The 15,844-nt window shown below is 35.9% G+C and overlaps 1 protein-coding gene across 1 annotated transcript; it reads left to right on the forward strand.

The window, feature by feature from the left end:
• The first annotated feature begins 11,095 nt into the window (after window positions 1-11,095).
• Window positions 11,096-12,335, forward strand: LOC134679475 (uncharacterized). The gene has a single exon (XM_063538401.1). It carries the CDS (start codon window positions 11,124-11,126, stop codon window positions 12,249-12,251), a length of 1,128 nt encoding a protein of 375 aa, XP_063394471.1. The 5' UTR covers window positions 11,096-11,123; the 3' UTR covers window positions 12,252-12,335.
• The last annotated feature ends 3,509 nt before the right edge of the window (window positions 12,336-15,844 follow it).

Below are 15,844 nucleotides of genomic sequence, written 5' to 3' on the forward strand. Positions count from 1 at the left end.
ATCAATGCTCAATAATTTAACTAACTTTTTCTCGTTACTAGCAGGCAAATTCAGTTACTGCCTTTATAGGCACTTGATCAGTTTAGTAAACAAATTATGAAGTAGGTAATTATAAAATCAAGATATGTGTTACTGAATATATGAATATGATTCCCACGACCCACAAGGAGGCGCCACGACACGGCGGCGGCATGACGGATCGCTGTATGACCAACCACCTTATCCGTCAATATTTGACACCAATATCTATTTTCGTCTTTTTTAGGACGTGAAATGATTTAATCCCGATATATAACAAACAAGAAAATGGAAATTCTACTGGTTATTATCATATATTTTACACATATTCATATACCATAATGCATGTGTTTGTGTAAGTCGTCTATTATAAGGCTAATAGCTTAACTATAGCTGGTCAAGCAGATCTTGTCAGTAGAAAAAGGCGGCAAATTTGAAAAATGTAGGCGCGAAGGGATATCGTCCCATAGAAAATTTGAATTTCGCGCCTTTTTTTACTGACAAGATTTGCTTGACCAGCTATATATCCGTTGTTTTGCCGATTTAATTAATTATCTTATGAATTATTAGAGAGCCGGAAACTGGACCTAGAAATGTTTACCGAGACGACGTTTTAAGAAGTTTTGCGCTAATCCATTGCGCTACTATATAGTATTTTTTGTGAAAATCGTGGAGCTAAGCCTTGTGAGCGGTTAGAGTTGTGTAGGAACTGAATTCATTAGAACAGTCTAACCTAAAATGATGTTATAATCAAACCGTTATCTGAAGGCACAGCACAGGTGGCGCAACGGGTGTTTTGCATTTCACAAAAGCACAGGCATAAAGGTCCATCTCCAACAATAGCCTCACTCCACTTCTAAGCGCCGAAGCGACAGATGCAACAATGCACCCACGAATGATTAATTGTACACAACTATTAAATTTTACATATACGAATAAAAAACGACAAAAACTGAACTCAAGTTTTTGCCTTTTGTTTATTGCGACGACGCCAACATGTCTGCACTAAAAACGGCTCGAATTCGAAGAATGAATATTAATTATATTTTGTCTTACTCATGCATTCCATTTTCGAGACCGATATGATCTATAGATCTGATCTACGAGTCTATCGATCATGTGCATTGTAATCGGAAATTATCGAAGTTGTACCTTTTTGCGGATGTTTGACGTGGACTGGTGATGAATAATTGAGAACATTTATTTTAAGAACATTATTATCATATTGAGTGATTATGAGAAAATCGCCTTTATTATAACGTATAATATCAATGCAAGCTACGGCTATCATTTGTTTATTGCTTAATATGCAGACGATATCTAAATATTAAATAAACTTGAATAGAAAAAAAGGCTTTATTAGTAACTAATTAACTTTTGGTAATATTTCATCTGCCGGGATTGCATGACGCGAGACAAAAAACGAAAGGTCGGATTGACCGCGCCAAAACCAAAACGCTGTGTCCAAAACAAATAAAACTTAAACAAAAAATGAAGCCGGTTAATAAGCTGGATGACATTAAGGAATTCGAAAAATTCATTTAAACCATTATTAATAGCGTGCTTGAAGTAGGTTCCATGTGATTATTAAAATGAGAAGACAGAGATTCTATGGTTGAGAGATAGACAAAGCATTTTTAATTACAGCACCCGACAAGCCGGGTCGCGTTCGCACGTTAACCACGCGGGCCCTAATATACGTCCTACCACGGCTCTACAAAATGCTTCACGTTTGCCCACTCGATTGTAATGTTTTGGTTACCCACCTCCTTGTTTTATTGCTCAGACAAGACTCTTCATAAATGTTGCCCATGCAATACGCTTATTTCATTTTTAAGTTCTGTTGCTTCTTCGTTACAAGCCTCGGATGGCGTGATAGCAAATAATTTTATAAGGACCTTTAACAATATGTCAAGCCGTTTCTTACCCACTTTTTTCTTGTTTTCACTCATAAGTTTACATTGTTCGATTTCGAGCCAGACGCGGCTTTGAGATGATATTTTTCAAAATTTCTTATTATATAAAAAAAACACAAAGCGGGTTCTTTATGCATTTCGGGGCTACATTTGTTATTATGGGAGAATGATAATGTGATTATTGTTTTGCGAACTTCGGGATGATTGATAGTCGAATGTCACGGATAATGAAGTGTTTTAGGAGCCGGAGCCTTGCCTTTTGGGCTTTTAAAATGATTGTCGTTAGTTAGGTAAAGAGTTTTTTAATGAATATTTTACTGTATTTGGTAACAAATCGGATTCTTATTTAAGTATAACCATTTTACTTTGACAATCGGCGCGATTCAGGAAATGAATTAGAGATTCATTAGACATGAAATAGTAAAGATATGTGACGTTCCACGGCAAAAGGTACCTTATGGTGGTTGGCGCTTACGCTATTATTAACGCCGCTCCAATATTCAGCCGGGACAATGGTACCTTTTGCTGTGGAACGTCACATATCTTTACTATTTCATGACTAATGAATCTCTAATTCATTTACCGAATCGCGCTGATAGACTTGATTAGATTAACTTTTAGGTAGGTACCTGTAGCTATATAAGAATATTTTAAAAGAGGAAGTTATCGATGAAAATTGTATTTTTAATACCTACTTATACAAAGTGAACCTAATATTAGGTATGCATTAAATAGGTACTTGGAATCTTGATTAGTAGGTTTCTTACCTAATAAATAAAACAGAGAAGAACTATCCCGTAACTGATTGATAAATTATAAGCCAAATTGATTGTATTTGAAAGCAATTGGGCTTGTTGTAGAAATAGGTGGAGCTAGGAACACCGCGATACAATCGCTCGTTTGCCGCCACAATGCGCCGCGCGGGACAATGCTACACAAATTAATAATTCACGGCTCTAATGCCATTAGGCGTGATTTTAATTTGAATCGATACGCTCTCGCTTGAGAATACGTTGTCTTTTTCTGTTTATGGTATTTCGTCAATTGCCGTTTGTTGTTGTTGGAGTGGCGTGTTGATCGGATCGATTGTGAATCAATTTGGCCATTGTCCGAAATCAATTCTACAAGATTATAAATAGGTATATCAGTTATAGCAGAGAAAAAAAAATAGAAGACATTTTGGGAGTAGGTAATATCTATAAGTACTGTGATATCTATAAGTACTCAAACAGCCAAATAAAATATTAGGTTTGACGACACTGCCATGCCACACCTACTTTCACTATTTTGAAAAGGGTTTATTTGCAGGACCAAACAATTATTTACAAAAAAAATTTACCTTTCGTTGTTTGATTTAAATGAAGTGGTCAGTCCCTGTCCTTTTTCAGTTTTCGTAGAAAATAAAAAGGAATTCCATGTGAGTAGGCGGCGCTGCCCCGCCCCGGCGCTCCGACCCACTCATTATCCACTTAGTCCTATCACTTCTGTGTGCAACTCTTAATATTAATTGGCACCATTGCAAATAAAAAAAAAAACAGGGGCCAAAAAAATCACAAATATATCAGTTTTAAAACTGCACGCAAATGATGACGATAACCAACGCCAGGTCCGTCCCGAAACCTAAGAGTACAACTGTCGAGACACAAATAAATATTATTATGTATTTGATGTAATTGAATAAAGTTTTAAAAAGGGGTGGGAAACAAGATTGTTCGCGGGATTGTTTTCCTCGTTCTGTGTGAGAACACAAAATGTAACCACCCTAATCAAGTTACAGGCCCCTGTTCCGCGAATGTGGTGTCTCTTGGGAGACATTTGTTCAATAAGTAAGTGAAACTACGTAGTAAGTATTTATTTACGACAAAACTGTTGCTAATTAATCGAAAATACACAGGGAAAAATGAGTGACTGGTGCATATTAGTCAAACTGCCATTAAATTCGGCAAATACAACTTGTATTAATAGCAAATAAAATAATAATAATGTTATCTCATCTCATATCGATAGCATTGATTGTATTTTGACTACAGTACCTACATTTTTTTTTTATTAACTTAGTTAACAAATATTTCACTAGCGCCACACCACAGTGTCACCAATTGAGTCAAAACTTGTCTAAGAGTCATCAAACCAAACAAAATCACTAAAAACAAAAAGTCTCTTTCCTAAATTCATATACATCTCTGTCTCATTGGGGATAAAAAAAGCAACGGGTAGCACTCCGGGAATGCCGACAGAAGTGAAAACTCAATGACTAGTCCAAAATGTCTGCAGCTTGTTTAAATTGCTGGTCGGTGAGCTTGTTTAAAATTCGAAATTCAAATTTGTAGCGTCAATTGTTTAAAATTCGAATATAAATTGTAAAGTTACCTTGCAGACCTCGTATCTAAATATATTTGGTCATGATATTTTGAGTTTTATTCACCAGTACTAGAGTTCACTTTTATTAGTGATTTCATCAAGATGTAGCTTTATTGAATTATATTTGAGTGATATAAAGTTAAAATGTAACTGTGAGATCCTCGTATTTCAACCCGTACCAGATTAGAACCTTTTTCATGTAATGTCATTGAGTTTTTCTTTATTGATTTAAATGCCATCTAAATGAGTAGCCATCTAAACGTTACGATCACATGATCGCCTTACGCTGTCTCGAGTTTATCATTTTTTCCCCACCTCAAAAAGTGCCCAGCGCCGCTAAAGAAGTTTTCACTTCTAAAACCCAATCAGACTCCAAAAATCTAAATTTGAAACATTTTTTTCCAACCAATATAACAACACCATGTTTGCCAAATTTAAATGACCATAAAGTTAACTTTGCGCACGTTTTAAACTAAAACAATTAACTTCTCCTTTGTTTGTGCAATTTTAAATAAAGTCGTCTTGATTAAAAAATATAGAATTTATGTGACAGTAAATCTTTCCTCCCAATAAAGTCGGCTTATCTGTTCACCCTTGCAGTAATCAATGTCTAATTCAGTATTCGCAGCTTACAATAATGATTAACGACAAGCTTTATTAATTCGATCTACTAGGATTAGAGGCTCACACAGTGGTGAAGGGTAGGCGGAAAAAACGCATTTTGCAAGGGATACCTCGCCGGGGAGCTTGCCGACTTCACTCTCGGCTAGGGTTGCCTAACTGCCGGAAAAATAAAAATACATAGATTAAATTCCGTTACATTTTGCAAAGAGGTATTGTGTACTTCACAGTCATAATCGTAATACATAGCAGCCGACGCGACATGCGATCGAGTCACCGAAGAACAACGATGTTAAATCACTAACAAGCGAAAATACCTTTCTCTATTTTTTTTTTATTATAGGAAAATACTTAATTATGCAGTATTTGTTGTTACTTGCTGTTCGGATCGTACGGTCACGATATACGGTACGGTAAAAATCTCAACTCGATTTGACATTATATGGAATGCAACTTGCGGAAATCAACAAGAAAATACAGTCGAATGATTAATGCATTGTGTGACTACGAGTAGTGTCTGTTCTAATATCATTAATTACCTATTACATTTATGTACCTACCTGTGAAAACAATTTGACATAGAATTACATGTGCTAAATAAACTTAGCCGTTGTTTAGAATTAATCGTTTTTACAAACAAGATATAATATATACAGTGGTAAGGCTAAAAGAAATTAATAACTAGCTTAAATCTAAAATAGGCCCTTGAGGCACTGTACCAAGGATGCTGGCGGCATTTCCTCGCTGTATCGCAATGCTGATACGTTGTGCGAGGTAGCCGCCAGTTCTTCGGTCACCAGTTACATCAACCAGACGCTTCGCGATTTCTGCGAACAACTTATGCGCGCTGGGACCCCATGGACCTAGAGTTCCAACTCCAAATGGTACAAAAAGGTACTCTCTACCGAGGATCTTATATTTGTTTTTACATTCAGGCGAATACAATATACCTAGCATAAAATACCTAGTGTAGTGGTAAAATACAACATGATACTTAACATGCAACAGATAATTAGATATGAGATAAGCGTTATTTGCTGTAAGTGTACCTGTTATTAGTAGCAAATATGATAACAACATGATAAAATTTAGTATTTATTGCTTAATTATTGTTTCCGATTATCCACTTTATCTAAAGTAATCCATCACAATACACATTTACGTTGGTAATTAAGCAATCATGACATAAAGTCATGAAATTAGAACTTTGCCATTAAACTTTAAAATACAATTTTAGAGATAAAATTCTCATACTTGCGGTTTTCATTGCAAACACCTAAGTAAAATTACCTCTATAATACATACATATATGAATAATTGACACCCCTGCGGGTAAAAGTCTTGTGTCAACAAACAGGGGTATCGCAGACTGCCTCGAGGGATGCGTTTATTTTTAATAAACGCTTTTATTTAACAATAATGTGATCAGTGATCGTCACTCTCCGACCACGCACACACGCGACGTCACCGCCATGCCCCTATTCATTACATGTTCTACAAAGTAATCAGTCTTAACCTTACAATAAATAAACATCATGCGACAAGCTTAGGTAGGTACACAAATCGACCTGGTACAACTTTAAGCTCAATAAAGGCTTGTGTTGTGGGTCGTAGTGTCGTAGAGCGCGGTACATATAGGTATGTTGTACTAACTTAACAGACAGTAACTGAGAAGCACTTTCCGTTTCTACATATGTCGAAAATTTAAAGCACCATAATGTATGTAAAACGTTGTACGATACACGTGCGAATAGGTATAATTATCAACTCGTGTCGATTTAAAACACTCCCTTCGGTTGTGTCTTAATTTATTATCACTCGTTGCGAATTTCTTACTTTCCGCACTTGTATCGTAAATAACTATTTTGTACACACAATTAAAAAATATATCTGATTTTTTTTTCCCGAAAACCGCGCTTTGGGCACTATCTCGATTAACCATTATTATGTGCTTAATGATGTGCATAAAACTGTTTTCCGCCTGCAACCCGATGCAAGCGATTTGGCTCATGCCCCCAAAGTTATAAAATGTTGATAGTAGACATTTAAATTAGACTCGCTTTTGTTCGTGCCAAATTACATAAATAATTCCGCTAAATTATGTTTCAACTCGTACGGAGGAATCATAAAGAACAACAATATCGCAAGAAAGCAAATAAAAGGATAAAATCTTGCTAAGTACTATCAAACTGAGCTACTATCAACACAGCTGACAAGCTACTTGAAAATGTCAAAATTGATACGTATAATCAACTGTAATATATGTCAATAGTTAGATTACTTAGTAAAGTCTGTGGTAAAGTCATGAACGCTTATCGCATGTACAGTTTGGCTCAAAGGTCTTCAAAACCAGAAACGATATCTCTATTTATTATATTTAGCTACACAAAAAGGAAGTAGAAGATTTAAAAAAATTATGGAATTTGTTTTAGCTCATAATTTGTATAAGTAATTAAACATCAAACGAAGAGGCATGGCTATGGTGAATATACAATACACTGTGTAAAAATGTTATCTATAATTCCAGTAAGTACCAAGGAAGGAAAATGGGGACTACTTTTGTATGGAGAAGCGATCGTCCACTATCAAAATTTATTTAAAAGCTTGACGTTCATCCAATAGCGCAAAAAATATTTTCATAATCGGAATATCCAGAGAGAAAAACGCGGGCTAAGATTATTGAATGAAGATTTGAGGGGACTTTGTCCCCTTTCCCCTTAATTGTGTGTGAGGTTGGCCGGTCAAAGTATTAGCTACCTACCGCCACCACAGAAAATAAAAAATAAACATTGTTATATGCTGGTATTCCATATGTCCAATATCTAGGTCCAAAGTCATTGCATCTCACTCTCTCATTAAGCAAAACGTGAGACAAATTACACAACTATGTAGTTTGAACTTAAACAATGTATGGTGAAAACACACGTGGCTTCCGAGCGACCGTGCTCACTCGGAGCGTGCGTTTCGTGGCCGAGGCAAGAGCTAAACGGCTACCATCAGTTTGGCATTGACATAAACGCTATCGTGAACATAATTTACTTTCTATTACATATATAACTCCTTCACACTAATATATCAGTACGAGCGAGATGCATAGAAAGTAAATTACGTTCAATTAATGTTTAAATTCAATGAATGTAGTATGATACCTTTGGGTATGGTGCTTTACGCACTCTACTGTCCTTTGTGTTTCAAAAAACCCAATTTGACCGAATCAACATACAAGGACTTCTGTTATCATCGATGTTGAGTGTTGATTGATGTCCTTAAGGCTAGTAGTTAAATGGTAGGTTTTAACTTCACATAATATATGTATGTACATAATTATGTAGGTATGTAAGAGCAAATACACAATTGTCAAATACATATGTGATCTTAGAAAATTTCCACTATAGTTACCTATTGAAATACATCTAGGTAGGTAGGTACTAGCGGGAACAGCTATGATTTAATTAAATACATATCTATTAGAATATTTTTCATACTTACATACATTCTGGGAAACTGTTGTGAACGATCTGTAAAAACCGATTTTTATAATTATTAAATAGTGAACTAACTGGTTTTGTATAAAACTTTGTTTGTTAGGTAAGTTATGTCATAAAGAACACTGAAACTAGGTAATACCTAGGTATAGCATTTAAAGAGAAGTTCTAACCCATAACAAATGACTAAACCTTTCATTAAACATAATTTATAAAAAAAAGTTATAAGCCCTCATAAACGGGCGAAGAATTATTGATTATGATTGCCAAAAAAATCTTCGCAAGCAGTAGAAACTTTAAGCTGTTATTTTACCATACCTAACTATTATTAAATAATACCGGAAGTTAATATGCAAAATCAACTCCTAAGTGAATAAAAAATTAATAAAAAGCTTGTACTTATTAATTGGGATAATATCATAATACATATACATAGTTAAAGACTGAAATAATTGTCAGATTTATTAGTACCTACGTAGTATTTTATAACTAATAGCAGAAACATAGGGTAGGTATTTAAAGCTTGTATATTTTTTAGTAACGTTATCGAATATATTGTACAAAATAAAATTATTAATAATTGATGTACGAATGAAAACATCAGCAATAGACTTAGGTACTGTGCTTAAATTTTAATTATAACAGTGCTCTGATATTTTTTGGCGCATTAGCAAAGAGGCTGGTGTATGTAACTGGGGACCGTAGGGCTGGCAGCTTCCTCGCACAACGCATAAGCATTGCAATCCAGCGAGGTAATGCTGCCAGCGTCTACGGTACCTTGCCGAGGGGCGATTTTTTATTGTAGTTTAGGTTTTATTTTTATTAATTTAGTATATGTATAAGTTCTTATACAACATTTATATTGATTCTTACTTGAAATAAATAATATTATAACAGTTGTGACATTGAATGTACGCCTCGTATTGTAGCACAGCCAAGCATAGTGATCAATCGCTATCTGCCCGTGTCCCAAACAGTCGCGGCCGGTGAGACACTTCAACTACATACGTGAGTACTTAATTGCGTAAATGCCTCTGTCATGTTCAATTAATTCGGAAACTAGTTTCCTATCTAACAATAATTACACGCTCCCGCATAATTAGTACTTTAGTAATTTGTCCACAAATAGCAAATGGTTTTATTAATATCCGAGTAAATAGTCTTGAGTTTATCCGTAGTATTGTGTGTAGTGTCTGAACAAAAAACCGCGCGCCCTTGCAATTAACCTTGAATTCAAGACACGAAAAGAAGAATTAGAAAAAAATGAAACATAATCGTTAAGTAACTTATCGAATGTGCCCATAATTTGAAAAATATGATATAGGCAGTTTTTAGATAATAGTGCACCCAATCAGCGCGAGTTGTTAAGAAAAACTCATCACTGTCAGTTTTATAACGATAATATTCTATTTATCTGTCGACTTGTTGAAAAGAAATGGCTAGTAAAATAAAAAGATATTTTTTGTATTGAAATACTACCTATTTAAACAAACACAGATGTGACGACCAGGCGGTACCTACGCACTTACGTAGTACATACCAACCTACTAACTATAGAATAATAAAATACGAAACAAAGTAATAAAATTAAATTGTTCGCAGTAGTACTGCGTGCAGTGCACATACCAAGTAGGTAATTCTGTAAACACCTGTCCAAACTCTAAGAAGCGAATATGTACGTACTGAACTACTTTTACTATGAGACTAACGGCGCGATTCAGGAAATGAATTAGAGATTCACTAGACATGAAATAGTAAAGATATGTGACGTTCCACGGCAAAAGGTACCATTGCCTCGGCTGAATATTGGAGCGGCGTTAATAATAGCGTAAGCGCCAGCCGCCATAAGGTACTATTTGCCATGGAACGTCACATATCTTTACTATTTCATATCTAGTGAATCTCTAAATCATTTCCTGAATCGCGCCGTAAATCAAGACTGCAAAAATTATGTAGGTATATGTTAAACGTGACAAGTTCTACCGTATTTACTTAACGGATAATTGCCATAAATCGGAAAAACAAAACTTTTCACGATTTCGTAGTTGAGTCCCTAATGCCTCCATATCTACATTATGTACTTAGGTACATAAGTAAATATAAGTTGTTCATTATGACCTACATATTCACTATTCACCTCTCATACTTATATAGTACCTACCTAAATATTTTACTGCTATTTTTAACAGTTTTTAAATGTGTCTTGGATAGATATTTTAGATTCCAAATATATATTAATGTATGTACTTACGTATATAATAAACCTAAGCAGTTTTAAACGGTATAGGTAAACCTTAAATTAAATATAAGCGACTTAATCTAGTTAAATCTGCTTATTTGTTAATATCCTTATTGTATTTTTTTATATACATATATCGTAGGTTGATCACATCTTAGGTAGCATTGTTTATTTTATTATTACTTGCTAATCCTACAAAATCGCGCATCGGAAACCATTTTCTACCATATTTTTTACCAAAATTTTGCTTACCTAACCATGTACTTTACTTATTTACCTACCTTCATAGACATAGCCATCGGCTTAGGATAGGTACTTTAGATTTAGACCTGATCTTTTCGAAAGATTTCTGTTATTATAAATATCGGAAGTCTTTGAGGGCTTTTGTAGTCAATTATTGCACGTAATTAGTTTTACGATTTGATTGAGATATTTTACGATAATCTTTATTACAATTAATTATTTTCCGACAGATCGGCCAGGATGAAAGCGACTGGTGGCAAAATATTGGTGGTGATAACAGTCCTGCTCATCGTCACGCTCTGCGTCACGGCTGCGGGGTTAATGAAATCAGTCACTAACGCGAAGCGTAGCCCAGACTCATGCCACCCTCTGGTGATCGCCCACCGAGGAGCCAGCGGCTACGTGCCCGAACACACACTCGCCGCCTACGGCCTAGCCATCATAATGGGTGCTGACTACGTCGAACCCGACGTCGTCATGACCAAAGATGGACACCTGGTGGCTAGGCATGACAATGAACTGGGTCTAACTACAGATGTCAGTCAGCGCCCTGAATTTGCCGACCGACATCGAACTCAAAATGTAGATGGAAGTGAATTGACAGGCTGGTTTACCGAAGACTTTACTCTTGATGAACTTAAGACATTGCGAGCAATTGAACGTATACCTCAGAACCGACCTGGCAATGCGCGCATGGATCGTTCATTTGACATTCCTACTGTCCAGGAAATTATTGACTTAGTGAAAAGCTTGGAAATAAGTCAACGCCGAACCATCGGTATTTATCCTGAAATCAAGCACAGCACTCACTTCCAGCGACTGGGACTAGCAATGGAAGCACCTCTTGTGCAACTTCTACACAACAATGGGTACGAAGGACGTGATGCTCCTATATATATCCAATCATTTGAAGTTAGTAACTTGAAAGAACTCAAAAAGATTACTGACCTCCGACTTCTTCAGCTTTACAGCAGCGACCAATCTTCTCAACCTTTTGATCATGCTGTACTAGGTACCAATCTCACTTATGGCGCAATGGCTACAGCCGAAGGACTAATAGATATAGCGTCGTACGCATATGCAGTCGGCCCCGACAAGAGTTACATCATTCCACGCGACGAAAACGACAACCTTGGTACCCCGACTACGTTCGTGGCTGACGCCCATGCGGCAGGTTTGAAGGTGCATCCTTACACGTTTCGTGCTGAAAATCCTTTCCTGCCAGCTGAGTTTCGTAGCAGCGAACAATCTGACGCAGCTATTGGTAACTTTAAGGGAGAGATTAGCGCTTTTCTGGCGGCAGGTATAGACGGTCTTTTTGCTGACCAGCCTGATATACCCGTCCGTATGCGGGGACCATGTCTATAAAAGCTATTTCTTAGAGTAGGATATATACTAATATGGACATGCACAATAACTTGGTATTTCACTGTAGGTACAAGATCAAGGGGCTACAGCGACCACTTCATTATTGCAAGAGCATAGAAATTGACACAAACGAAATTAGTATGTATATCCCTATATACTTAGGGCCACTTGCACCGTCCCACTAACCCGAGGTTAAGCGGTTAAACCGTTATATTAGTATCAAATTGTACTGGTAATCATGGTAACTCCAGGTTTAACCAGTTAACCCGGGGTTAGTGGAATGATGCAAGAGGCTCTTAATATGATAAATGCGAAAGTAACTCTGATGGTTACCTCATGTCGCATAAGCCCCTCAAGCCTCTGAACCGACTTACAAGATGAAATTTGTTATGGATAATAGTTAGGTATCCGGGGAAGGACACAGCATAGTCAATCATCATCATCATTCCACGCAAACGAAGTCCTATAGTAATATTTACTTTAAAGTTGATTTTAAGACGTAATGTATTGTGAATTTTGTTATGTTTGCAGTGTGACAATCAACGTCAATTAAAATGATGATAGCGTATATTTTATAGGCTACAAATATAATGACCACCAAAAAATACTTTGGTACCCTAAATAAAAAAATCATGCTTACCAAAAAAAATTACTGAACACCAAAAAAATAAGCCCTAAAATTACAAATGTACCACCGTTTTAATTACGACTGCACTTCAAATTGTATTCAAATACCAAATATATTGAATGATTACCAAAAATCATTAATGATCACCAAATCTTGAAGACCAAATTAATGAGATTTTTGCACCTAAATAAACCACATGATTACCAAAAAATGTATACGTATTACCAAATAAAGTAAAATGATGCCAAAATTACTAGCCCCTCTCGCTCAACCCCCCGTACCCCATACCGCATACCTACCTAACCTCACCTACTTTTCTAATAGCATACTGATATGCTACTAGAAAAGTAGGTTAGGTTAGGTTTGAATTGCACCCCATACAGAAACGAAATGCTACTAGAAAAGTGGGTTAGGTTAGGTTTGAATTGCAACCCATACAGAAACGAAATGCTACTAGAAAAGTGGGTTAGGTTAGGTTTGAACTGTGACCCTTACAGAAACGAAATGCTACTAGAAAAGTGGGTTAGGTTAGGTTTGAACTGTGACTCTTACAGAAATGAAATGCTACTAGAAAAGTGGGTTAGGTTAGGTTTGATTTGCGACCCATACAGAAACGAAATTCTACTAGAAAAGTGGGTTAGATTAGGTTTGAACTGTGATCCATACAGAAACAATTGTGGTTACAATTTTGGTGGTCATTTACTATTTTCGGGTTTACAATGATTATTTTGGAGTCATTTGCTTTAATAGGATAGCAATATTAAAAAATTTGGTTATAATTTTACATTAAAATGGAGTTCTAAGTTTGGTGGTTATTTACTATGTTTGGGTTTACAATGATTATTTTGGTGTCATTTTATTTAATAGAATAGCAAGATGTAAAAATTTGGTTATCAATTGACATTAAAATGGGGTTTGAAATTTGGTAATCATTTACAATTTTTGGGTTAATAATGATTAGTTTGGTGTCATTTCCTTTAATAGGATAGTAAAATGTAATAAAATTGGTAATCATTTCACATTAAAATGGTGTTATAATTTTGGTGATCATTTATGATTTTAGGGTGGTAAAGTAGATTTTTTTGGTATTAAATTTTATTAAATCTTATGATCAGTTAAATAGCAGCCTATTTTATACACGTTATAATGGATATTTATGTTTTAATTATTTGCTCGTGTCATAGGATCCACCCGGTAGGTATCTGTACCGGGTGTACAGTCAGCAGCAGAAGTTGCTAAGAGGGCGAGGTGTTCAAAATTACCTTGAGACGCTCTTATTGTCTTACAATAAAGTCGCGTCAAGGTCATTTTGAATACCTCGCCCGCTTAGTAACTTCTGCTGCTGACTGTACCCAAATGCCCTAAAAAAACCAATATTCAAAGATGTGCTATGATGAGTTCCTAGTTTCACATGGGTCACATATGTGCCTATGAAAAATATATATATACATTCTATACGGGTCAAACATTTTAGAAAATGGTCACTTCTGTGGACAATACAGTTTTTTTTAATTTAACAACTCTCCCGTTTCTCTTATTTGACTGTCAATAAGTAGGTACTTACTGGAAAAATGTATCTCCCCCCCTTTAAAAGTGCGGCGTACAAACTTAGCTGCAGATATCCTAATTCCTAAGCCTCGCGATGTCTACAGGAAAGACACGAAATAGCGGTTACGGTTACCTATGTATCTTAATTTTGGTTGAGCGTAAATTATAAGTACCTATAGGTACCTATAGGTTATTAAGATATACATAGTTATAATTATGTAGGTACGTAATTAACGATGAGTGCCTTGAATTGTATATGAAAGTTAAGAAATTGAATGTGTGTTGAAATTTGGTTGAAATAAAGTATTAAGTATAAAACAATCAAATAAGTTACCTATTAAAAGGTCGTTTTTATAAGTTTTACCTACCCCCGCCCAACCACAATGCTATCGTGATGGTATAAGCATACCAATGGAATGGTACCATTGTAGTTCAAACTCATGAGATTAGTGGCGCCAAACAGTACCTAAAATAAGATTTTGGCAAAAAAAATTTTTTTTGGTACCTACAAACTTTTATAATAGCTGACTGTACTTTTCTTTCCACAGGACCACAGGCAAGTTAAACTCATCGCGACAATTCTAAAAACCCTAGACACAATTAGGATACGTTGTTTTATCACAGAGTTCCTATGGCCACCTCCCATCTTCATCATCAGATCAGCTCGATGGTACCATAATATTGCATTGACATCAATGACACCCGACTTACATGTATGCAAATTTTCAGCTTAATCTGAAAAAACCAGGAAGTATGTAGGTCAAATTTAACTTGCAAGATTAGAGCCGTGAGCCGTACAAACAATTACATACTTACATACATAAGTAAATTGCAAGTAAAAGCTCCCTCGTCATGAATGTGTGGATTAATTAACCAAATCATCCAAAATTTAAATCTATGAGATACACCTGGTCAAGCAAATATTGTCAGTAGAAAAAGGCGCGAAATTCAAATTTTCTATGGGACTATAACCCTTCGCGCCTACATTTTTGCCGCCTTTTTCTACTGACAAGATTGGCTTGACCAAGTATAGTTACCCAACACCGGCGCCACCTTTCGAATAGTGTCGTATATGCTTGATTTTAGCTTGTACAACAGTTACTGGATATAAAATATAGATGTCACCACTAAAACCATTCATTTTTTTAGTTTACAACACGGAACAACACCACAGAATCACTTCGTTCGTGAGTCTATTTTTTTGCTTTCTTTAGCACAAAGTATAGCGATGGCCATGGCTAAATTATGAGTGAATTACCTTTACAAAATTGTCCGCAATGGCAACATTGAATGAACGAAAAAAGGAAATGTTTGACCTTGAGTCAGTTCGGTGTTCAGAGGGCCTACCGCGAACCACGTTCGACGTGTTGCCTCCCTGTCACACTTACGTATGAATTTACAAGTGCCATAGAGAGGC

Source organism: Cydia fagiglandana, chromosome Z (genome assembly GCF_963556715.1).
Source record: "Cydia fagiglandana chromosome Z, ilCydFagi1.1, whole genome shotgun sequence".
NCBI lineage: Eukaryota > Metazoa > Arthropoda > Insecta > Lepidoptera > Tortricidae > Cydia > Cydia fagiglandana.